This window comes from Schistocerca americana, chromosome 5, assembly GCF_021461395.2.
Source record: "Schistocerca americana isolate TAMUIC-IGC-003095 chromosome 5, iqSchAmer2.1, whole genome shotgun sequence".
Classification (NCBI taxonomy): domain Eukaryota; kingdom Metazoa; phylum Arthropoda; class Insecta; order Orthoptera; family Acrididae; genus Schistocerca; species Schistocerca americana.
The window spans coordinates 224708908-224732748 of NC_060123.1; the positions used below are offsets into that span (position 1 = coordinate 224708908).

General features: G+C 40.1%; 1 protein-coding gene across 1 annotated transcript in view; it reads left to right on the top strand.

The window, feature by feature from the left end:
* Positions 1–23841, top strand: part of LOC124615690 (structural maintenance of chromosomes protein 2) — a 174315-nt gene that overhangs the window by 95542 nt on the left and 54932 nt on the right. Inside the window, exons 8-11 of the mRNA XM_047143723.1 lie at positions 1651–1840; positions 3930–4105; positions 5219–5337; positions 21101–21239. Of these exons, the coding sequence (XP_046999679.1) occupies positions 1651–1840; positions 3930–4105; positions 5219–5337; positions 21101–21239 (624 nt within the window). The remainder of the gene's footprint in view (positions 1–1650; positions 1841–3929; positions 4106–5218; positions 5338–21100; positions 21240–23841) is intronic.

The window sequence follows — 23841 nt, forward strand, 5'->3', positions numbered from 1 at the left end:
ATCAACGCGTCTGCATGCTACACACACTGGAGGTCCAGTTAGGGTCTGGGGTGTGATTGCATATGACAGTAAGAGCACTCCTGTGATTATCCCATGCAGCCTGACTGCAAAATTGCATGCCAGTCTGGTGATTTGAACTGGTGTTCTGCCATTCATGAATGACATTCCAGGGGCTGCTTTCCAGCAGGATAACACTCGCCCCTTACTGCTGTTATAACCCAACATACTCTACAGTGTGTCACCATGTTTCCTTGGCTTGCTTGATCACCAGATCTCTCTGCAGTCGAACAGGTGTGGGACATTGCCAGTGTTACCCACAAACAGCATTAACCTTTCCTGTATTGGCTGACCAAATGCAACAGGCAGTGGAACTCCATCCCACAAATCAACTTTCAGCACCCATACAACACAATGCATACACGTTTGCATGCTTCCACTCAATATTCTGCCAGTTATACCAGTTATTAATGTACCAGTGTTTTACATTTTCAATGACTTACCTTGCATTTGCATAAATCCATAATCTTGCAATGTGAATAAATTAAATGTTTTGCCTAGACAAATGTATTCCCGAAATTTTGTTACTCTACATTAATTATTTTTTGGTGTTACAATTATTTGCCATCAGTCTATTTAACTAATAGAACTCAGTGTTACACTAGATGGCAAATATTCCACAGGAGCAAAAGTAGTATCAGGTGTGTACTATGGAAGCATGAATGGAGCTCTAATATTTTCAGTCAATCTAGTTTTGTAAAAGAAAGTAAAATCATTGAACACTTGAAACGATTTGCGGAAAGCTTCAGACAAAATTTTTACTTGGTGTATTGAATGGCAGCATTCTTTAAGTGTGGATGAAGGTGAGATAATGCCCAAAACAAAACAAAGTGAAAATAGTGCATTATCTGGTTCCAAGATGAAAGGTGAGCACCTTGAGCATGTAGCATCATATAAGGATTTAGGGGTCATACTAAGAAGTAACATTAAATCGGATGGTCACATAAAAATCAGTATTAGGGAAGATGAATGGAAGACTTACTCTTTTTTTTTTTAAGGTTGATGTGGCGCCAATGAAATACTAACAGAAATGCTCAGAGAACTTACTTGGGAATCCTTGGAAGAAAGTCAATTTAGTTCTGGTGAAATCCTGTTGGATAAATTCCAGAACTTTTACGTGAAGAGGACTGTGTGACCATTGTGCTGCCACCAACAGGGGATCATGGAAAAGATACGAGGGTTTGTTCAGCGGCGTTTAGACAATTACTTTTCCCTTGCTCAATAAGTGAATGAAATAGGAAAGGAAATTGAAATACTGGTATGAAGTACCCTCTGCATGCCTTGTACAGTGGCCTGCAGAATATTTATGTAGTTGTAAATTGTAATTAAACAGATGTAGAAAAAGAGACAAGGGATATTTCTTCGAAATGTTGACACACTTCTGCATAAAGCTGTGGAGACAATGAAAATTAAAATATTTTTTCTCAGATGTCATAGCATTTCACATAAAGTAAGAGAATTTTTGTCTAATTGGTAACACTGATTTTTTGACCATAACAACAACTTTTTTGATTTGTACTATTGACTGTATTGAGTTATTTTGTACGTAATAGGGTTGTAATATCTCATTAAAAAATGTTTCTCTCTCATTAGGAGGAAGCTACATTGGCTCGCAAAGAGAAAGAAATTGTAACAAAAGGACAAGCACTTGAAAAAATGCGTGAGGAATGTGAAAAAGACAATAAGGCTTTGGAGGACGCACAGCGAAGATTTCAGGCAGCCAGTGCTGGTATGGTTGCTGATGAAAATGGTGTTGCGACGACACTGCAGGAGCAGCTTATTCGTAAGTGTGCTACATCTTCAAATGTTTTCTATGTTGAAAAATGAATAACTGTTCCCAGTTGTACAACCATCACATCCCCTGTCTGTCTGAGATATCGAGTCAGTGGTGTCAGGTCAGACATTTAAAATAAGATACTTGTCTGTTAGAGTGGTGTTTAAAATGCAATATTTTTCAGTAGTTATTAATAACATAATGTTCATAGTAAATAACCCCACTCACTTCTCCATATTTATTGATGGTTTTTTAAAAATATTTCCGCATTTACTTCTTTCCAGCTACTAAAAGGCAGTTCAATTTAACAATTAAAAGGCAAGAGGATGGTAGGGGTAGAAATATTAAATGTAAATATTTGACAGTAAAATGTAGACCTTTGTGAACTGTTCATGTTGTGATGTTAAACCTTTGACTGCTACAGACATGCTCTCTGCATTCTGTGCTGAGTGCAACTTTGTTGTCACTGTACTGCTCAACCTAAGGCTGCTACATGTGCTAAGAGATGGCATTCTGGCCGCTATGAAATACTTGTCTGATTTTAAGATGTGGTGAAAAAATTCGATTTTTGCACATCTTAAAATCAGATATCTTCACTTGATAAAGAGCCATATTTCTTCTTGTTATGTGTCATAGTTACTGTATTGCATCAAATTAAATAAAGCATGACATGTATTTTTAAAGAGTTTACAGAGGTGAATATGTGTTGTCTTCCTTCGCTGATGGTGGATTTTAGGTCACACATTGCTGGAATATGAAATGTAGATTACATGTCAAAACTTTATTTAAAATCAATAGGAAAACATCATCTTCTTTCATTTTTGCGATATTGGTTTTCATACCCAGCACATGGCCACGCATAACACACCTCATTCCATCCCTGCACACTGGGAACTGTGCAGTCATAACCGCTATCATATTTCATAAACAGTTCAAGGTATTGAAATGGCGTTTTCTCCAAATAATAGCACACGAGGAGACACGGATGTTGTATGATAACTTTCAAAACTGTTTTATTTGCCAAGATATGGGTAACTCATCAGCAGCAGCAGTGAGAAGGTCGGTGGAATGGATGTGTAAACACATTGATGGAACGATGCCCCCAAGCTGTCAACAAGGCACTTTGCAAAGCTGATGGTGACTCCATAATGGTGTGGGCTGTGTGTAGATATAATAGAAAGGATCCTCTGGTCAAACTAAACCAATCACTGAGTGCAAATTGTTATGTTCGGCTACTTGGAGACCATGTGCACCCATTTGTGTACTTCATGTTTCCAAATTACAATTTAATTTTTATGGATTACAATGCACCATGTCACCGGGCCACAGTTGATTGCAGTTGGTTTGAATAACCTTCTTCCCAGTTTGAGTCATTGATTTCAACAACCACATTGCCCGCACAAATTCTATTGAACATTTATTGGATGTAATCGAGAGGTCAGTTCGTGAACAAAATTCTGCAGTGGCAACACTTCCACAATTATGTACGGCTATGGGGGCAGTGTGGCTAAATGTTTCTGCAGGGCACTTTTAACGACTTGTTGTATCCATACCACGTTGAGCCCCTCCTCTCCACTGGGCAAAAGAAGGTATAAGACGATATTAGGAGATATCCCATGAATTTTGTCGCCCCATTGTATGTCATGGTTAGAGGGACTGTTTTGGATTCCTACAAAAGAGCAACAGTATAATTAAGTGGGAACTACCCTATTTTAGCAGACTACAAGGATTAATGTATGTGTTTTAAAATGTTCTGTATTGTATGGATTAGAGTCAAAACTTTTATTATGGATATCAGTGTGGTGTGCAGGGCAGGTTCTTCCTCTTTCAATTTAGTGATCAGGTAGTCAATGTCTGCTGTATTGTCATAGCTATTTCTGCATTTGCTTTCTTCTTATGCTTTTATTCTTATCCCTTTGTACTCTTCTCTTGTCTTCAAATTTTAAATGTTTTATTGTTTTTAGCTGCACTTGTCTTTTGTTATTTTAGTTTTGCTGCTAAAGACCACAGTGTCCATCACCAAAAATTTTGCCCACTATGAGCATGCTTATACCTCACACAAATGGTCCAAATTTATCTAAAATATTACTTTTTACAGAGGTCAAGCAGGAGTTGGCACAAGCTCGGACAGATGTTCAGAACTCCACAAGACAGATTCAGCATTTCAAGAAAATATTGCCACCAAAGGAAAGTGAACTCAAGACCACAGAAAGGGATTACAACACACGTAAACAAGAGTTTACAAAAGTGGAGAAGGAAATTAAAGCTGTTGAGGTGTGTTGATGAATGTAAAGTAATACAATGTGGAGCTAAAGTAACAGTGCAGTGCTTTATTATTACATTTTATTTTATTTTTTTAAAAAAGAAGTGATCATATTGCTTATAATTACGTTGTGCAAGTATGCCAATCATCCCATGCTCTGGTTGATTGGCTTAAGCCTTGCCACGATCATATTTTTTAATAGATCATCTTTTTTGTGGCATTACATCTTGTCTTCAAGCTGCTGCCCCCCCCCCCACCCCCTGCCCCTCCCCCCCCCCCCACCCCCACCCCCTGCCCTTCCCCCTACCTACCTCCCTGGCTCCTCCTCCTAGGACATAACTTCTGTATCCCTCTGTTTGTGACTAGTGTTATCTCATGTGAAAGCTTGAGAACATTTCCTAGATCGAATCATATAAGTGAGGTAAAATATAGGTTCCATTCCATTATTCACATAGTCTGATATGATATGGGAAACCACTTGAAATCCACATCCAGGCTGGTCACCATACCAGCCATTGTTGTTAATGTGCCAGCAGATTCAATCCTGGAAGCATTGTGCTAACTCGTTGGGTATATATAATTTGTATAAATTTTCACTTTGAGAAAATATTGTGGAGAAACTACAGTAAATTCTCTGTTAGAGACATTCGATCAGAGCAGTGGCAAAATTAGTAAAAATAATTCAAAGAAAATGAATTCATGAAGAATGATGGAACGAGGTTGTTTTAAATGTGCGTTCATTTCAGTGTCAGGTAATTAAAAAAATTTCAGTGCCAGGTAATTCATAAAGTGGAATTTGTAGGAAGGAAAAATGGAATGGGGCCACAGTCCAAGGATGAAATTAGAAATGTTATTTAAGACTACAAAAGAGATAACTTAAAATGACAAGCAGTTTGTTATAACAACTTCTTTATCTTTAAATGATGAATGTGTAACATGTCAGGTAAAACTTATATTGAAATTGAGCTACTTTAATTGTTGGCTTTGTTAATGTTCATGAAAAAGTTTCAGCACTTACTACAAAATCTGGAAACATTGCAAAATCTTCAGCTGACCTAGATTCCAAATTTGTTATGAAAATAATGTTGGTAATAGGCTTTAACTTTCATTTATTTTCATTTCAGGAAGAAATGAAGAAACTTGACTATGAAGATGGTTATTTGGAGCGATTGATAACAGAGAAAAGGCAGCTAGAAGGGCTTCTACGGCAAATGAGAGCAAAAGTGGAAAGGCTTGAATCTCGGTGAGTTCCATTTCTTCATTACTGCCACATAGTTGATGAAATACATGTATGTAATTATGACTGCCTGTTATTAAGGACAGTCCGGGTAAGTATTTCCATTAAAGGGATGACATATTGTTGCGTAGAAGCAGATGTGAGTTAGTGAAAATGTCAAGTGGGATTTGAATGTAGCACTCTGTTACTATTTCCTCTAAAAGTGAAAATTCCTAAATTTTTTTCACAAAAAATAAGTAAAACGGTTAAATATTTGATGTTCAAATGATGGTTAATACTATATGTAAGAGGAAAAAACAAAATATGAAGATGGAGTTAGTTGTTTTTGCAATCAGAATTATTGTGCTGCATAATTTCAACGGTAGATTTTTCCAACATTCTGCCATACCTGTTGTTGTTGTTGTTGTTGTTGTTGTTGTGGTCCTCAGTCCTAAGACTTGTTTGATGCAGCTCTCCATGCTACTCTATCATGTGCAAGCTTCTTCATCTCCCAGTACCTACTGCAACCTACATCCTTCTGAATCTGCTTGGTGTATTAATCTCTTGGTCTCCCTCTACAATTTTTGCGCTCCACACTGCCCTCCAATACCAAATTGGTGATCCCTTGATGCCTCAGAACATGTCCTACCAACCGATCCCTTCTTCTAGTCAAGTTGTGCCACAAATTTCTCTTCCCCCAATCCTATAAAGTTTTTATTTCTTCTCCATGGATTTTAATACCAACTCCAAATTTTTCTTTTGTTTCCTTCACTGCTTGCTCAATATACAGATTGAATAACATCGGGGAGAGGCTACAACCCTGTCTCACTCCCTTCCCAACCACTGGTTCCCTTTCATGCCCCTCAGCTCTTATAACTGCCATTTGGTTTCTATACAAATTGTGAATAGCCTTTTGCTCCCTATATTTTACCCCTGCCACCTTCAGAATTTGAACGAGTGTGTTCCAGTCAACATTGTCAAAAGCTTTCTCTAAGTCTACAAATGCCAGAAACGTAGGTTTGCCTTTCCTTAATCTAGCTTCTAAGATAAGTCATAGGGTCAGTATTGCCTCACGTGTTCCGATATTTCTACGGACTGCCATACCTATCCATAATTAAATTAGAATTTTATGGAATGCCAGAAAATTTTGACATAATTTTCCATCAACAAACATGTTATCAAAACACTCAAAAGTGCAAAGTAAGTGCTGAAGACTCATATACAGCAGTATTATTGGAAGTGATTAGAACCAAAAATAGCTTTTTGGAAAACAGAAAATATTTGAGAAGAGTAGATAATACCATTAATCCAGTCACTACATAACAGGGAGACAAACAGAATGTCAACTACAATGGAGTGTAACTTCTACTGGTAGCAAAAAAAATTATATCAAAAATTTTCCTGGGCAGAGTTGAAGAAACTTTGGACAGACAATTGGGAAAATATCTGTGTAGTTTTTCAAAAGGAAAGTTCCACCACAGAACATATTTAACTTAAAATCAATAATTCACCATAGTGATAATTGGTAAGCCAATAATAGTATAAATTATTGATTTCAAGAAAATCTTTGATTTGTATATGTAGAAACAAAAAATGATTACGGAGTTTGGTGTTAAAGCAAGTTAAGAAACATAATTCATGAAAAATCTAACATATACGATATCTAAAGTGAAGTTTATGGAATAATACTCTCGGCTTTTTGAAATTAAAAAAAAAGTGTAATACAAGAGATGGGTTAGTGTCTTTACTTCTTTTAAAAACATGTAAGGACCTGTAATCTGAAGCTAAGAACCACAAAATTGAAACAATATTCTTGGGAAGAAAACAGTGTGGAATTGAGGTAAACTGCCAAGCTTTTGCAGGCAGTTTTACAACATTTCTGCTAGCCGGTGTGGGCGTGCGGTTCTAAGCGCGTCAGTTTGGAACCGCGTGACCGCTACGGTCGCATGTTCGAATCCTGCCTCGGGCATGGATGTGTGTGATGCCCTTAGGTTAGTTAGGTTTAAGTAGTTCTAAGTTCTAGGGGACTGATGACCTCAGTAGTTAAGTCCCATAGCGCTCAGAGCCATTTGAACAACATTTCTGAAAATCTGACTGAAGCTCCCTGTTCTGCCATTGTGCCACACTGAAGGACTAAGTTAGAAGGCTTTCAATTCAGAAAAAATAATAAATAAAACTTCACAGAGAAGAGAAGTTTAATTCTCTAAATAGTTGTGTGTATTAAACAATGAAAAAATAGCAAAAAAGGTTTTACACTTAAATATTTAAGGGGAAAGCACTAGTATGATTGTGTAGGTCAGGTTTCATTTTAGGTGATGAGTTCTGACTCACTGCAACATAATACATATTTTGAAGAACAGTAACGAATGAAAATCGTAGCAGCTGTCCAGACCAGGTTTTGGGTGGGGTTTGTATATTTTTGGGTTTTTTTAGTTGTGTAGCTCATAGTTACTCAAGCTCTTGTGCACCCCTTTTTCTGTCTGGACACGCCAAAAGAGCCTTTGCCAAAAACCTGCAAAATTTATGAAAATCCTTAAAGCTGATTTTCACGGCAGTGCTCTCTGTGCAGAAACCAGGAGTTAGCTCCAAAAAGACGATTCGGAAATGCTCCATTGTAGCTCATGTTAGTTAACACTAGTTAAACTCCTGCTTCATCCCCATGTAACGAGAGGATATCGCTTTACATGTATCAAGCACAAAGAGATTCATGTATAATTTAGAATCATAGGCCGCCCGGAGTGGCCGAACAGTTCTGGGCGCTTCAGACTGGAACCGCGTGACTGCTACGATCGCAGGTTCGAATCGTGTCTCGGGCATGTATGTGTGTGATGTCCTTAGGTTAGTTAGGTTTAAGTAGTTCTAAGTTCTAGGGGTCTGATGACCTCAGATGTTAAGTCTCATAGTGTTCAGAGCCATTTGAACCGTTTTTTAGAAGCATAGAGGGTCATTGCTTGTACATAGCGGTGGTGCTCGATCTGGAGGGGGGTGTAAGCTGGTTCAAATCCTGGTGGTGGAAAAAAGTTTAATTGCCAGCATTTGTCCGGCAAGGGAAGGAGATGTGGTGGCGCTAAGTTCCTGATCACCAGGTTTTGCACCAATGTCCTGATTTAAATACGAAACCTCTCCACAGTGTGTCATGAAGTGAAAGTATGAAACCTCTCCACAGTGTGTCATCAAGTGAAAGCATGTGACACTGTTGATGGTGATCCGTGTGTCGGATGGGGACATCAAGCTTGGCAGCCCCCTTGATGCTATTTGTGAATAGCTGGCTGTGTGCCACTATTGGATTTCACCCTCTCCCTTCTATCATCATCATCATCATCATCATCATCATACAACAGAAACATTACATAAACACTCCACACACCGTATATATGTGCAATATTACAAATTTTGTAATGGAGCATGTTGTTAAAAAAAACTTTCTGGTCACTTTCAAACTGTACTCTGCCAGGGCTCATATTTGTATTTTTCCATTTACATGCAGTGCTTTTATATTTTCAGGGCAATATTAATGGCAGGTAAAATTAGGGCTGGGTTTGAATAAAGTCCTTGTACACAGCTTTAAAAACTAAAGTGCTGCATATGGACTGTAAAGAATTGCCATTTGGTGTCCTTTTGTGTTCCTTTTAATTCGAGCAAAGTACTGCATCTCTGATAGAAATTCATGGTTTAGATTTTTCTACGAAGAATATGAATTAAGTAACTGTTAAAATGTATCAACAATGTAGGAAAAGATAGATTGGTACTTACTGTAAAGAAGACGCATTAAGTTGCAAACAGGCACAATTAAGACTCTAACAAAAAGCTTTTGACCACAGACTTCTTCAGCAAAAGAGAAAGACACACACCATTCATGCACACCTGACCAACTTCAGCATCTCGGGTAGAAATACAACTATGGCATGAGATGCAGGCAGCAATCTGCCTGGCTCGGGTAGTGAAGCAGGCATTGAAGTCAAGCATGTTACGTCTGGCTGCATGTCATGCCACAGGATGGTCTGTTTGTTCTTGGCCACAGTTTGCTGGTGGCCCTTTATTCTGGTGGACAGCTGGTTGGTAGTCACATCAATACAAAAAGCTGTGTAGTGATTGTAGCAGAGCTGGTAAGTGACATGGCTGCTTTCATGAGTGGCCCAGCCCCTGATGGGGTATGATATACTTGTGTCAGAACCAGAATGGGAAGTGCTGGGTGGGTGGATTTGCATGTCATGCATCCAAGTTCTTCCACAGGGATATGATCCTTGTGGCAAGGTGTTGGGATTGGGAGTGGCATAGGGATGGACTAGGATGTGGTGGAGGTAGGGTGGGTGACGTGGGAAGTATTTCGGGTAGGATGTCCCCCATTTCAGGGCATGATGATAGTTAATCAAAGCCCTGCCGAAGGATATGGTTGAGTTGTTCCAGTCGAGGGTGGTACTGAGTGACGAAAGGGACATGCCTTTGTGGCTGGTCCTTGAGGGTGGTGGGAGGATTGGATGTGTGTGTGGGGGGGGGGGGGGGGGGGGACACAGGAGATGTTTACGGACTAGGTCTGAGGGATAGTGGCTGTCTGTGAAGACATTGGTGAGACCCTCAGCATACTGAGAAGGGAGTTCTTGTCACTACAGATAGGCAATTCCTGAGTTCAGACAGGCTGTATGGGATAGATTTTTTGGTGTGGAGGGGATGACAGCTGTTGAAATGCAGGTACTGTTGGTGGTTGGTGGATTCAATGTGGACAGAGGTCTGGATGAAACCATCAGAGGAGGAGGAGGAGTTCAGCATCTACAAAAGTAGGGTGCTAGATTGAAGAGGACCATGTGAAATGGATGGGAGAGATGATGTTGAGGTTGTTAAGTAATGAAGACAAGGTGTCTTGTCCCGGAGTCGAAATCATGAAGATACCATCAGTGAACCTGAACCAGACTAGGGGTTTGGCATTTTGGGGTTCTTGGAAGGTCTCCTCCAGATAGTCTATAAACAGGCTGGCTTAAGAGGTTGCTATTCAAGTGCCCATGGCTGTGTCATAAATTTGTATACCTCCTCCTTCAAAGGAGAAGTAGTGGGCTAGGATGAAGTTAGTAAGGTGTATGAGGAATGAGGTAGTGTGTTTGGAGTCTGAAGAGGGTTGGAATAGGCAGTGTTAAATAGCAGAAGACTGTGGGTATGAGGCATGTTGGTGTATAGGGAGGTGGCATCAGCAATAATGAGTAGCAATCCAGGAAGTAAAAGGATGGGGATGTTGGAGAGTTGATCAAGGAAGTGGTTGGTGTCTTTGATGTAGGAGGGTAGAGTATGAGCAATTGGTTGGAGGTACTGGTCATCAAGGGCCAAAATACTATCAGTGGAAAAACAATAACCAGCCACAATGGGGAATCCAAGATTTTTGTGTTTGTAGAGTTTGGAGAGCATGTAGAAGATGAGTGTCTGTGTTGTTACAGGGGAGGAGGGAAATGTATTCAGGGGAGAGATTCTGGAAAGAGCTGAAGGCTTAAAGCCTCATTCCTCATATGCCTTACTAAATTAATCCTAACCCACAACTTCTTCCTCTTTGAAGGGTTGGTATACAAACAAAGCCTCGGCACAGCCATAGACACCTGCATGGCATCCTCCTTTGCCAACCTGTTTATGGGCCATCTAGAGGAGACCTCCCAAGCCTCTCAAAACACCAAACCCCTAGTCTGGTTCAGGTTCACTGATGATATCTTCATCATCTGCACTCAGGGACGAGACACCCTACCTTATCCCTGTGGAAGACCCAGCATGTGCTATCCCAGTCGTGTCACAGGTTTATCCTACCCAAGCCACCTGCGAAAGTAGCCATGTCATTTACCAGCTCTGCTGCAATCTTTGCACAGTTTTTTATATTGATATGACCACCAACTAGCTGTCCACCAGAATGAATAGCCACCACCAAACTGTGGCCAAGAACAAATTAGACCACCCTGTGGCACAACATGCAACTGAACATAACACGCTTCATTTCATTGATTGCTTCACTACCCAAGCCATCTGGCTCCTCAACTGCATCATCGGCTTTTCTGAACTGCACAAATGGGAGTCATCCTTATAACACGTCTTGCACTGTATGTATCCTGACCTCAACCTACATTAACATACTATCCTCACACCCTCCACCCAATAATTCCCCCCCCCCCTCCCCCCCCCCCCCCCCCCCCACCATCCTATCATCTCCCCCCCATTCTCGTCTCCCACCCTCTATGTTTGCTGCTCTTTGAAAACATAACGCCCACCCATCTTTCCCTGTTCCTCTCCTTATTTGTTCCTTTTTCCCTACCCTCCTGCCCTACAACTTCCTGATGCTGCACTTGTTTGCATTCTAGTCCCTGCACACTGCGCGAGACAGCATTTGTCTCTCTTTCTCTCCACCTGTTCACAACTATCCCGTCTCCTTCCCTGCTCCCTGCAGATTGCTGCTTGCATACAATGCGATAGTTGGCTTCTGGCCCGAATGCTATAGTTGGCAGTGATGTTTGAATGAGGTGTGCTTGCTTGTGTTGTGAATGGTGTGTGTTTCTCTTTTGCTGAAGAAGGCTGTGGCCAAAAGCTTTATGTTAGTGTCTTTTAATTGTGCGTGTCTGCAACTTAACATGTCTTCTTTACAGTTAATAGCAGCCTATCTTTTCCTACATTGTTGATATTCCTACATGGAGTTCCCATTGTTAAAGACATGACACATTTGTCTCACTGAGGTGTTGACATTATCTTCCAGTTGCGTAGGCCACATGAGGCGAGTGTGTAGCTACACAATTTATTCTCTCTTAGTGCACATATCTTCCCCTCCGTATGGAATAACATATGACAATTTGTTGGTATAGCAGAGCAGAAGAGGAGCTACACTGCTTCCCCAAACCAGGAAGGAAAATGGTTTTGAAAAGTAGCCACCAAAATGTTCATTGGCTCAAGCATAGTAAATACACTACATATCTGCGATAAAACTTAAATAAAATATTATCTCTGTTATGCAGTTCAAAGTAAACATTGTTGAACAGCTAACCTATTGACATCAAGAACTTGATATTGGTGCACCAGTACAGCTGGAAAAATCCCACCATCAGAAAAATGTAAATAGGCTGAGAATTCAGAGGTGCTATTAGTGTAACATGTTGTTAACTTTGAACCTGAAAGCCTGTATGCCAGAAACAGAACTCCCACAGTCTAAGTTGAAATGTCCAGTTGGTGAGAAATTCTACTGTTTGGATTCTTTTGTCAAAATGACCAGATTTGTAGAGTGATTAGAAAGACAACACAACCCATTTTTTTTTTTTTTTTCTAGAACAGGGTGTTACGCTCCAGGAAAAAACTTGGCAATTTTTTCATCTGAGAATTTTTTGTTATTTTAGTTTTCAGTTAAATTTGTGTACTTTTGACAGGGAAAAACTGATACTCTACTTCTTCTCCTTTGACGGAGGTGGTGGTCAAACAACTCTGCGACACAGCCATGGGCACTTGCATGGCGCCCTCCTATGCCAACCTGTTTCTAGACTATCTAAAAAGATGGGGGTAGTAGAAATCCTTGGGTAACGCTGGAGATATTGAATGTAATCGATGATAAGAGAATATATAAAAATGCAATAATGAAGCAGGCAAAAGGGAATGCTAACGTATAAAAAATGAATTCAACAGAAAGTGCAAAATGGTTAAACAGCAATGGCTAGAGGACAAATGTAAGGATGTAGAACTAGGGATAAGATAGATGCTGCCTACAGGAAAATTAAAAAGACATTTGGAGAAAACGGAACCATCTATAAGAATATCATGAGTGCAGATGAAAAATCAGTCCTAAGCAAAGAAGGGAAAGCAGAAATTGGAAGGAATATATAGTGGGTTTGTACAAGGGAGATGTACTTGAGGGCAATATTGTGAAAATGGAAGAGGACATGATGAAGATGAGATTGGAGATATGATATTGCATGAAGAATTTGACAAAGTGCGGAAAGTCCCAAGTTGAAGCAAGGTTCCAGGAGTAAACAACATTCCATTGAAACTACTGATAGCCTTGGGAGAGCCAGCCATGACAAAACATCTTCCTCCTTCCAAGATGTATGAGGCAGGCAAAATACCCTCAGACTTAAAGAAGAATTTAATAACATAAATTCCAAAGAAAGCATGTGCTGACAGGTGTGAGAATTACCAACCATCAGTTTACTAAGTCACGGTTGCAATTTACTAACATGAATCCTTTGCAGAAGAATGAAAAAATGGTAGAAGCAGACTTTGGGGAAAATCAGTTTGGATTCCATAGAAAAGTAGGAACACGCAAGGCAATACTGACCCTACAACTTATCGTTGAAGAGAGATTAAGGAAAGACAATCCTATGTTTATAGCATTTGTAGACTTAAAAAAACTTCTGACAATGTTGACTAGAATACTCCTTCAAATTCTGAAGGTGGTAGGGATAAAATACAGGGAGCTATTTATAATTTCTTTAGAAACCAGATGGCAGTTGTAAGAGTTGAGGGGCATGAAAGGGATGCAGAAGTGTCAGGAAGTTTTTTCTGGAAGCATTTGTATGGAGTGTAGCCATGTATGAAAGTGAAACATGGATGATAAACAGCTTAGACAGTGAGAGAAAAGAAGCTTTTGAAGAAGTGGTGCTACAGAAGGATGCTGAAGATTAGATGGATAGATCATGTAACTAATGAAGTAGTACTGAATAGAATTGGGAGAAGAGGAATTTGTGGCACAATGTGACTAGAAGCAGGGATCAGTTGATAGGACATGTTCCAAGGTGTCAAGGGATCACCAATTTAGTATTAGAGGGAAATGTGGAGAGTGAAAACCGTAGGAGGAGACCAAAAAATAAATAGACTAAGCAGATTCAGAAGGATGTAGTTTGCGGCGGATGAAGAGGCTCCTACCGGATAGAGTAGCATGGAGGGCTGCATTAAACCAGTCCTTGAACTGAAGACAACAACAACAGGAAATAAAACTTGAAATTTTTTAATGAATTGTAGACCACGTGGTCTGACATCACATCCATAACAAGCAAAGAACTGTTTCATGGCATATTATAGTTCCTTCCTTTAACATATGTTGTCCTGTCACGTTAATGGTGACCATCTATCAAAAGCCTGAATAATTCCCGTTCGTAGAGTGGACCACTGAGAGGCATGCAGGAGGACTGTCTTTGAGCTTCTGGAGCGTACAGACAGGGATGTGATGTGATGCTGGCTCCACTGCTGTGGCCAGTTGGACTAGGTTTCTCGCAGATTTTGAATTCGTTGTAAATCTGGGGATTATGATAAACTCATACTGGTGGTCTTCAAACCACTCACATACACTGCAAGTTGTGTGACGTGTTACATTGTCCTGCTGGTAGATGCTATCATGCTGAGAGTAAACAAACTGCTTGTGGGGGGTGGACATGGTGCCTTAGGATGGACGCGTATTTGTGTTGATCCAGTGTGCCTTCCAGAGTGACGAGATCACCCAGGAAATGCCATGAAAGCATTCCTCATACTATAATGCTACCTCCTTCAGCGTTGACATCTACAATTGGTACAGGGTGTCTGCTTCCAGGCATTTCACGCTGATGGAGCATAAAACGTGATTCATCTTGAAAAAGACACCTGTCGGCACTCTATCCAGTTGAGGGATTTTCATGCAAATTCCAGCCTTTTTTGCCCATGAACAGCAGTCAGCATGGGTGCATGAACCAGGCACCAGCTGCCGAGACCCACACAAAGCAATGCTCACAGAATGGTCATCATGGCACCACTATTGGTTGCCTCCTTAGTTCATCTGGGTGGTCAGTTGCTCATCAATTTCACACCTATTTGCCTGTACACATCTCCATAGCTGTCATTCATCCCCCGTCATCTATGTCCTGTGGTGCATCACAGCTGCCGGTTTTGGATAACGCAGTTTTGTCTTACACAGTTCACTTTAACCACTGCACAGGGAGTATATGACCCGGGAGATCTGGGAAAAAACGGGGAAATTTTTCATCTGGGAGAAAACTGGGGAAAACCCGGGAATTGTTAAGAATTCCGGGAATTTTTCATTGTTTTAGTTTTCTGTTAAATTTATGTGATTTTGACTGGTAAGAACCAATACTCTAACAAAGGATATTACTGTATCCTGCTACTGCAGAAACAAAACATGAACAGGAGGGAAAAAAAGAAAGAAAATAAAACTTAAGTTGCAAAGGAAATGCGCTGTATACAACAACAAAACAGTGCTCATACAAGTGTCTGCCAACAGCAAAATGTGTCAAAGGCTTTAGGAAGACTGTGCAATGCTTTGTAACAACAAATTGCCTCCAATGAACGTGACGTGACACCTGTTTAAATTAGATTCGTTTCAGTCGTTGCGGGTGGCCTCTTGCGCATGCGCAGTTGAGTCGCGTATGAGTAGTACCTTCTCCCGCTTCTCGTTACAGAAGTGTGGCTGGGCGCCACTGCTTAATATTGCCCCAGTTCGGAAGTTAGTAAACCTGGGGCTGACGCACAAAGCAGTCTGACAAGGGGAGGCCGCCAATTGTGAAATTCAGATTCGATTCGTACTACGCATAATAAAAGCTCATGGCCAGAGGTGTAATGCGGCAAAGCACCAAGATGCACTTCTCAGCCGTTGTCGAGAAAATTGACAGTTAAAAGAAACCGTTGCGGTGAAATACCCTCTACGATTAATAATTTTCTACAGCGTCGTGGTGCAGCGGTAAGCGCTCGGGTTCGTAATCCAAAGGTCGCCGGATCGAATCTCGCACCATGCAACTTTTTTTTTAGTATTTGTTTTTTGTAATTCAAATTATATATATATATATATATATATATATATATATATATATATATATATATATATATATATATATATATATATATATATATATAAAAAAACAAAGATGAGGTGACTTACCGAACAGAAGCGCTGGCAGGTCGATAGACACACAAACAAACACAAACATACACACAAAATTCAAGCTTTCGCAACAAACTGTTGCCTCATCAGGAAAGAGGGAAGGAGAGGGGAAGACGAAAGGAAGTGGGTTTTAAGGGAGAGGGTAAGGAGTCATTCCAATCCCGGGAGCGGAAAGACTTACCTTAGGGGGTAAGTCTTTCCGCTCCCGGGATTGGAATGACTCCTTACCCTCTCCCTTAAAACCCACTTCCTTTCGTCTTCCCCTCTCCTTCCCTCTTTCCTGATGAGGCAACAGTTTGTTGCGAAAGCTTGAATTTTGTGTGTATGTTTGTGTTTGTTTGTGTGTCTATCGACCTGCCAGCGCTTCTGTTCGGTAAGTCACCTCATCTTTGTTTTTATATATAATTTTTCCCACGTGGAATGTTTCCTTCCATTACATTGATATATATATATATATATATATATATATATATATATATATATATATATATATATATATATATATAAAAAAACAAAAATGAGGTGACTTACCGAACGAAAGCGCTGGCAGGTCGATAGACACACAAACATACACACAAAATTCAAGCTTCCGCAACAAACTGTTGCCTCATCAGGAAAGAGGGAAGGAGAGGGAAAGACGGAAGGAAGTGGGTTTTAAGGGTGAGGGTAAGGAGTCATTCCAATCCCGGGAGCGGAAAGACTTACCTTAGGGGGAAAAAAGGACAGGTATACACTCGCGCACACACACACATATCCATCCACACATACAGACACAAGCAGACATATTTAAAGACAAAGAGTTTGGGTAGAGATGTCAGTCGAGGCAGAAGTGTAGAGGCAAAGAAGTTGTTGAAAGACAGGTGAGGTATGAGTGGCGGCAACTTGAAATTAGCGGAGGTTGAGGCCTGGAGGATAACGAGAAGAGAGGATATACTGAAGGGCAAGTTCCCATCTCCGGAGTTCGGATAGGTTGGTGTTGGTGGGAAGTATCCAGATAACCCGGACGGTGTAACACTGTGCCAAGATGTGCTGGCTGTGCACCAAGGCATGTTTAGCCACAGGGTGATCCTCATTACCAACAAACACTGTCTGCCTGTGTCCATTCATGCGAATGGACAGTTTGTTGCTGGTCATTCCCACATAGAATGCATCACAGTGTAGGCAGGTCAGTTGGTAAATCACGTGGGTGCTTTCACACGTGGCTCTGCCTTTGATCGTGTACACCTTCCGGGTTACAGGACAGGAGTAGGTGGTGGTGGGAGGGTGCATGGGACAGGTTTTGCATCGGGGGCGGTTACAAGGATAGGAGCCAGAGGGTAGGGAAGGTGGTTTGGGGATTTCATAGGGATGAACTAACAGGTTACGAAGGTTAGGTGGACGGCGGAAAGACACTCTTGGCGGAGTGGGGAGGATTTCATGAAGGATGGATCTCATTTCAGGGCAGGATTTGAGGAAGTCGTATCCCTGCTGGAGAGCCACATTCAGAGTCTGGCCCAGTCCCGGAAAGTATCCTGTCACAAGTGGGGCACTTTTGTGGTTCTTCTGTGGGGGATTCTGGGTTTGAGGGGATGAGGAAGTGGCTCCGGTTATTTGCTTCTGTACCAGGTCAGGAGGGTAGTTGCGGGATGCGAAAGCTGTTGTCAGGTTGTTGGTGTAATGATTCAGGGATTCCGGACTGGAGCAGATTCGTCTTTGTCTTTAAATATGTCTGCTTGTGTCTGTATGTGTGGATGGATATGTGTGTGTGTGCGCGAGTGTATACCTGTCCTTTTTTCCCCCTAAGGTAAGTCTTTCCGCTCCCGGGATTGGAATGACTCCTTACCCTCACCCTTAAAACCCACTTCCTTCCGTCTTTCCCTCTCCTTCCCTCTTTCCTGATGAGGCAACAGTTTGTTGCGAAAGCTTGAATTTTGTGTGTATGTTTGTGTTTGTTTGTGTGTCTATCAACCTGCCAGCGCTTTCGTTCGGTAAGTCACCTCATCTTTGTTTTTATATATAATTTTTCCCACGTGGAATGTTTCCATATAGTTCCCGGCAATCAGTTGCAACAATTATGCATATAATAAGTTGTTGAAAGTCGTTTGTCGTGGAAAAACTGGTGACTTCGAACATCATTATGTTTTCCGCAAACAAAGTTGTATTTCACAAATGTCATTAATTGTCTTCATATTGTTAACCACGTATAGTTAATGGAAGACGTAGAAACGAAATTCCGAAAAGAATACGTATAGCGTAAGTCAAACGTTCGAAATAGAATAGAGACCCCACGAACACAAATTTGCTGTGGCAGGTATGAAATATAAACTATGTTACTCGCTCGTTACACTTGAAGGACAGATGTTGAATGGGCCGAAAAGAGCCGCCGCATAACAGCGTAGTTGCCTGCTAACTTCGAAAGAAGGTAGATGCGGTCCCTAGCGCAACTTATAACATCGCCGAAAATCAGTGCGGACGGGAGAGCTTTGGTACACCCTGTTAAACAAACTGAAAAATGGAGGCGGTACAATTGGAGAGCGATCCGCCTTCACCAACATGCATAAGCAATTCATTAATAGTATTATATATATATGAATTACAAAAAACTAATAATAAAAAAAATTGCATGGCGCGAGTTTCGATCCGGCGACCTTCGGATTACTAACCCGAGACCTTACCGCTGTGCCACGACGCTGTAGAAGGCTGTTAATCGTAGAGAGTATTTCACCGCAACGGTTTCTTTTAATTGTCGATTTTCTCGACAACGGCTGAGAAGTGCATCTTGGTGCTTTGCCACATTACACCTCTGGCCATGAGCTTTTATTATGCGCAGTACGAATCGAATCTGAATTTCACAATTGGCGGCCTCCCCTTGTGAATTGTGGTGGGGTGTCTCCACGTGACCTGTGTTTACGTTTAGTGATTTTGTTGTTTCCTCTTCGTTTATTGCTCTTGCGTTAAATGATAACAAAACAGATTTTTGCGGCCGGGAGCTATCAAATGAATTAAAATATGTTTGCGTAATTACAGAAGGCTAAAATATGTTATTAGTTTTAGATTTTATTTCCACCTTTCTGACAGTCGAACATTAATCGCCTTACAGAACAATGAAGTTATTTTGGCTGGTTTGCTAAAGAGATTTGGTTTTTACTAATCTTTTCTGTTGAGGCAGTCAATTTATTTGAAACGAAGTGTTTAATTTCACACTATTGGCTGGTTTCAACTGTTCGCTGCATTTCAAGTGCACGTATGGCATTATGCCGTAATAAAGAACCAAACATGAGATAATACAGTACTGGTACTCCAAGAAAATTTGCATACGAATGTGCATTTTAAGCCGAATTGTGCGTTTTAGTGTGGTTCACGAAAGTCCAACGTTCTTGAAGTATCCTCTGATGTCTTGTTTCTTTTATGACATAATGTAAGATCTTTTAATGTTTTACACGTACGAACATATGGGCTTCCTGCTTCATTGTAGCTGCGCAAGCATGGTGACGCTTGTTGTCTGGCGCTATCTTGCAACTGCTGAAACGAACCTATTTCTAACAGGTCGCGGGAAAATATTGCGAATGGTGGTTTGAAACGCGTTACATTCAAAGGAGATTTCCTTTTATGTAAGATGAGCTATGTGCGAGAATCTACGATAAATTTCTTAAATCACAAAGCGTTTCGCTCTCATTTAAAAATCAACTCTTTGAGGACGACCATTTAGAAGAATTTCGATCCCAGAAGGTCAGACATTTACATCTTTATTAAAAATTTTACTGGCACATTTGTGTGATGTAACTTAAAGTGTAACAAGCGCAAAAAATATCAGCATTATATGTGGAGGCTTAGCTTCTCTTCCAGCTTATTAATCTTCGAGACCAATATTACAGGTGAATGCTATGTATATTAATTTAAACCATTAACTGTTCTTACTTGTGTGTTCGCACTATTTAAGAGTGATCTTGCTATTGACTGACTACATGACGTGTCCTATGCTGTCATCAGCTGATAAGATCACGTGACATGAGCTAGGACTGGCTTACAAAAGCGCATCGCAATCTCGATTTCAATGCTTTGGAAAGTGACATGCAGTGTTTGTTGGAATTCGAATTTATACCTTCATAATACGAAAATATGCAGCATTCATGTTACTGCACATCAAAGGTCTTTCAAAACGTGTTTTTCCCCCCTGAGTTACGTTTTCTAAAGTGCCGGGAAATTCTACTCTGGTATGTAAAACCATTAACATTGAAAGGATTGATGAGTTTTACAGTGCCAAATAAGAGTATACTGTCACTTAACACGGAAAAAGTATATTTTCACCGAGGAGAAAGTGTATTTTTAACCAGAAAATCTGGGAATTTTTTTTCCTTGTCCACATATACATCCTGACTGCAACAAGCAAACAGTTTACAAACTTGCCCCTTTTGGAAATGCTTTCACTTTTGCACCGAAAGCCAGTGATCATGCCCTTTGCGACATCAGACAAAATCAATCACTTTCTACATTCTGACGACAACTGCACTGTTTTCTGCATCTTCCTGACATACCACATATACCCTCCACGTCTAGTGCTGCCACCTGCCATTTGAGTGTTTATTACATGTTGATGTCAAACATAGGTGGTGATCACATTACTGTGACTGAATTGTGTGCTTGTAAGTGGTAAATGCAGTGCCACTGTGACACCATAATGTCTAACTTATTTAAAGTGCTTGTGAATCCACTAGACTTGCAGGCCTGAATGACATTAAGTCCTACGAGTCCAAGTTGGTCTCACATAGCAAGTTGTTGATATGTCAGACATTCATTTTAGTAAGCAATGCAGAGTGCAATACACATTCTGGAAGGCCTTCTGTGTGTATTAGTTGTTGTACTCTTCTCCGCTCACCACCTCTTCTTTTTTTCTCATTTCTCCAAAATTGTAGTTAATGTGTTTTTGTTCCTTCTTTTCGACAGGTACCCATATTTGTTTTTTGAATATACCGATCCTGAGCCAAACTTCAACAAAAAGTCCATTATAGGAATGGTTGCAAGGCTAGTGAAAATAAAGGACATGAGTAAGGCTATGGCTCTTGAGGCTGCAGCAGGTGGAAGGGTAAGTGAAAGTTTCCGAAATACCCAAACCAAGCACGTGAAACTGATGTTGTACCTTTTTTGACATCGAAGTAGGACCCTCATTGTTGTTGGATGGTGACTGTCAATGATAAATTGCTGCTATTTGGAAACATCTAAAATGATTGATTTGGAGAGAGAGAGAGAGAGAGAGAGAGAGAGAGAGAGAGTTGGAATGGAACTGCTGTCTCCTTTGCCCTTCGGTTTCATTAGTTGAAAGTGGTGTACAGGTTTGTCTTGTGTTATTAATTTGATTTTTTAAAGTTATATTTTGAACCTTCAATTTTTCACTGCAACATTGGGTTCTCACTCATTTCTCATTTATAGTTCATTTATATACAACTACTAGGTTGTAACCTGATACAGTTTTTTCATTAACAGTGTAATGTCAGACACTATCATGTGTGTCTCTTGGAAGCCTACTTAGGTCATCTTCAGTTTCGCAAAATAGACTTAGTTTATAGTTCACCCTAACTCAGGATATTATGTTACTTCACTACATTAAACCAGTCTCAGGTTTCAAACAGTGCATTGTAGGACTTTACAGTTGCCATTATGTTTAGAGCATATTGCTTAAGGTTTTATTGCTTCTCCGTATTGGATAATTATGAATCATGTACTTGCTGATGTAAGAGAGTTCAGAGCACAAACAAAGGTGGGTCAAGATTGGAAGCACAGTAGCAAGCTTAAGTGTCACAACATTCACAGCCTGTTGCTTGTCAGTAACTTACTTGTCTTCGTTCTGTGCAAATTGTGGTGTATTCTGCTTATTGTTCATTTCACTCCTAGTGTTGAGTGTGGTGATTATTTTTGTTCTTGTAGTGTTCATTGTGAATGATAGGAAGCTGTCACATGAAATCCTGCACAAACTAGCAACAGGAAGAGTGTTCCTTGTGTATCGTTATTTTAAAAGTAAGTATTCCACCAAATCCAATATGGCACAAGGCAGAAATCGTGCTGATGCCAACAACAGTAGTAGACACAAAAGCTGGTTGTTTGAAGACTGTATAGCGAATATCCAGCAAATTTAATGTCTCTATTCAAGTCTGTGACTCGACTGTTCCTAAGTCACCTTGTGAGCAACACAACCACAAAAAAGAAATGGATGATGCAGTTGATTTTGCAAAACATGCTTTGGCGGTCAAAGTATTCATTATGTATGCTAAATGTGAATGTCCTGCAGCAGAAAAAATTGTTTTACATGTGAATGTAGCTGAAAGTCTTGACAATCAAATTGACCCTGTTGAGGATACCAAGTGACATGGGTTTCAAGAAAATAGACAAAGACAAAAATGACTTACAGAATGTATCGTAGCCATGAGGACAGTTATTTAAGAGAATGCAAGGAAAGAAAGAAGCTGGCACATTTCAAATTTATTACTTAGTAGAAACTGAAGACAGTCAAAACTGTGCAAGGAGAATGCTTTGGGAAATGAGCAGTGGGTATGCTGGACTAAAAACTCCATTTGGCTAAGGTAATCAGCTTGCAGTGCTTTGTCAGATCAGAAGAGTAAGCTAGTTTTTAAGATGTCAACGGCTAACAATTCTAAAGATACACATTTTGACAAGAAGTAAAGAGTCTTTCAATGGTAGTTTTGGGAACTATTGTTGCTGTATCTCCATGATTTTTCGTTATTGTCATGTACAGTACTGTACAAGGGAACTACGTTGAAATTATGATGACAAAAAGACAAACTTCATTATGCAGTTGACTTCTAAAAGAAATACCTTGTATTTCATCGCAGATCAAAGCAGAGTTGCTGTTTCTTGTTAATTCCCAAAACCCTATGCACTAAGTTCATGAAAGCTGAAATTGCAAAGCAGCATGGTCACTTTCTTAGACTGCCGATGTACCACTGTCATTATAACGATGTGAAACTGGTGTGGATGTGCATGAAGTGTGGAGAAGTTCAATACACTCAAAAGTACAGATGTTGAAAGGCTTACAAATAAGGTAGTGCACAGCATCTTAACATCTGCCTGAGCAGTTTGTATAAGACATGCAAAAAAACTGTGGGATGAAGAGTACCACAGAGAAATTGGCAGGGGAATGATTATTGATCCTACTACAATAAACCCTCATGAGTGCAAGTCATCTGTGTCTGGAAGTGAAGATAACTGCGTGGATTTCTCAGTGAGAACTACATAATTATTAATTGCTGGTACTTCAAGCTTTGTTAATATGACTTCTTTGGCCTTATAATGCAGTTTTGTTCTTAATGTGCATTCAGTCTGTGTAAATACTCAATGCAAATACATTAATCATAATACAGAAGATATTGTAAGCAGGGTTACACAAGAAAACAAAATTAGTTTTTAGTGTATGATTAAATTCTCTTTCTTATACCCTTAAGATCACACATTTTACAGCTTGAAAAATGATATTAATATTGTCAATCACTGGATGCATAACACAAGCAGTGCAGTAAGTTGCTTGATTAGCAAAACTTACTGTTATCATTCAAAAGGCGAAATCTTAAATATTGAATGTATTTAAAAAAACTAAACTATATCATAATCAGAAGTTGCTTGATTAGCAAAACTTACTGTTATCATTCAAAAGGCGAAATCTTAAATATTGAATG